This window comes from Plectropomus leopardus, unplaced genomic scaffold (assembly GCF_008729295.1).
Source record: "Plectropomus leopardus isolate mb unplaced genomic scaffold, YSFRI_Pleo_2.0 unplaced_scaffold83853, whole genome shotgun sequence".
Classification (NCBI taxonomy): domain Eukaryota; kingdom Metazoa; phylum Chordata; class Actinopteri; order Perciformes; family Serranidae; genus Plectropomus; species Plectropomus leopardus.
Genome location: NW_024692411.1, coordinates 1 through 909, shown reverse-complemented (window position 1 = coordinate 909; position 909 = coordinate 1). Strand labels below are relative to the sequence as shown.

At 51.5% G+C, this 909-nt stretch overlaps 1 protein-coding gene across 1 annotated transcript; it reads left to right on the top strand.

Annotated features, from left to right (window-relative positions):
• Positions 1–56: 56 nt before the first annotated feature.
• Positions 57–467, top strand: LOC121940336 (rap guanine nucleotide exchange factor 1-like; the record flags this gene model as incomplete). The annotated part of the gene is made up of 3 exons (XM_042483127.1): positions 57–97; positions 174–279; positions 389–467. Coding segments are annotated over 3 exons (226 nt in total), but the record flags the coding sequence as incomplete, so codon positions are not given.
• Positions 468–909: the final 442 nt, after the last annotated feature.

Genomic DNA, 909 nt, shown 5'->3' with positions numbered 1-909 from the left:
TATTGATCAGATTCATTGATCAGATTCATTGATCAGATTTATTGATCTCTCATCAGGATTCAGTCGCAGCATCTTCAGAGGAGCAGAGCGGAGACACGTGAGTCTCACACAGACAGACATGTCAACATTCACCTATATGGACAGACAGTCGCTGACGGTGTTCTGTCCTCCAGATCCCAGCAGGAGGCGCAGCCCGGCAGGAGACGCAGCGAGCTGCAGGAGGAGGTGTTACTGATCGACCAGCAGGAGATCCTCCGCAGAATCACCATGAAGGCTCCGGTACAGTCCTGTCCTCTGTCCCCTCTGCTGCACCTCATTCAGCCTGCTTCCCCTCACTGTCCTCTGACTGTCCTCTGACTGTCCTCTGACTGTCCTCTGTCTGTCCCAGGAGGAGGACGGGCCGGACATGAAGGCCGCGTCTCCTGACATCCTGCTGGTCTTGGCCTCGGAGACGGACAGCAGCAGCGGTAAGTGGTCCCCTCGTCGCTCTCTGAGAGAAAGTGTCCTCGGACACATGAAGCGTTCTGATCCTCCAGAGACCAGATTCTGGTTCTGGAGGCCAATCAGCTGCTCAGAGACATCCTGCTGATGTGTCTCATACAGAGCGGTGGGGGGACGACGAGTTTCTGTAGGACAACAGGAAGTTAACGTCAGACTGGTCCCCTCGTAGAGTTTGTGATCCTTTCAGGTTTGGTTCAGCGTGATAATCGTCTGTGTGAACGTCTGCGTGTTTTACATAAAATCTCCACAAGTACTAACACGTTAAAAACACGTTAAAGCACAATCGAAAAATATTATAAACTGATAAATCCGACTGTTGCTGTAACGCTGTAACGGCGTTGAGTGAGTCTAACGACAAACTCTGTAGTCTGTAGCCGTCTTAAAAAAGCCGGTCGCTTGTTAGCAACC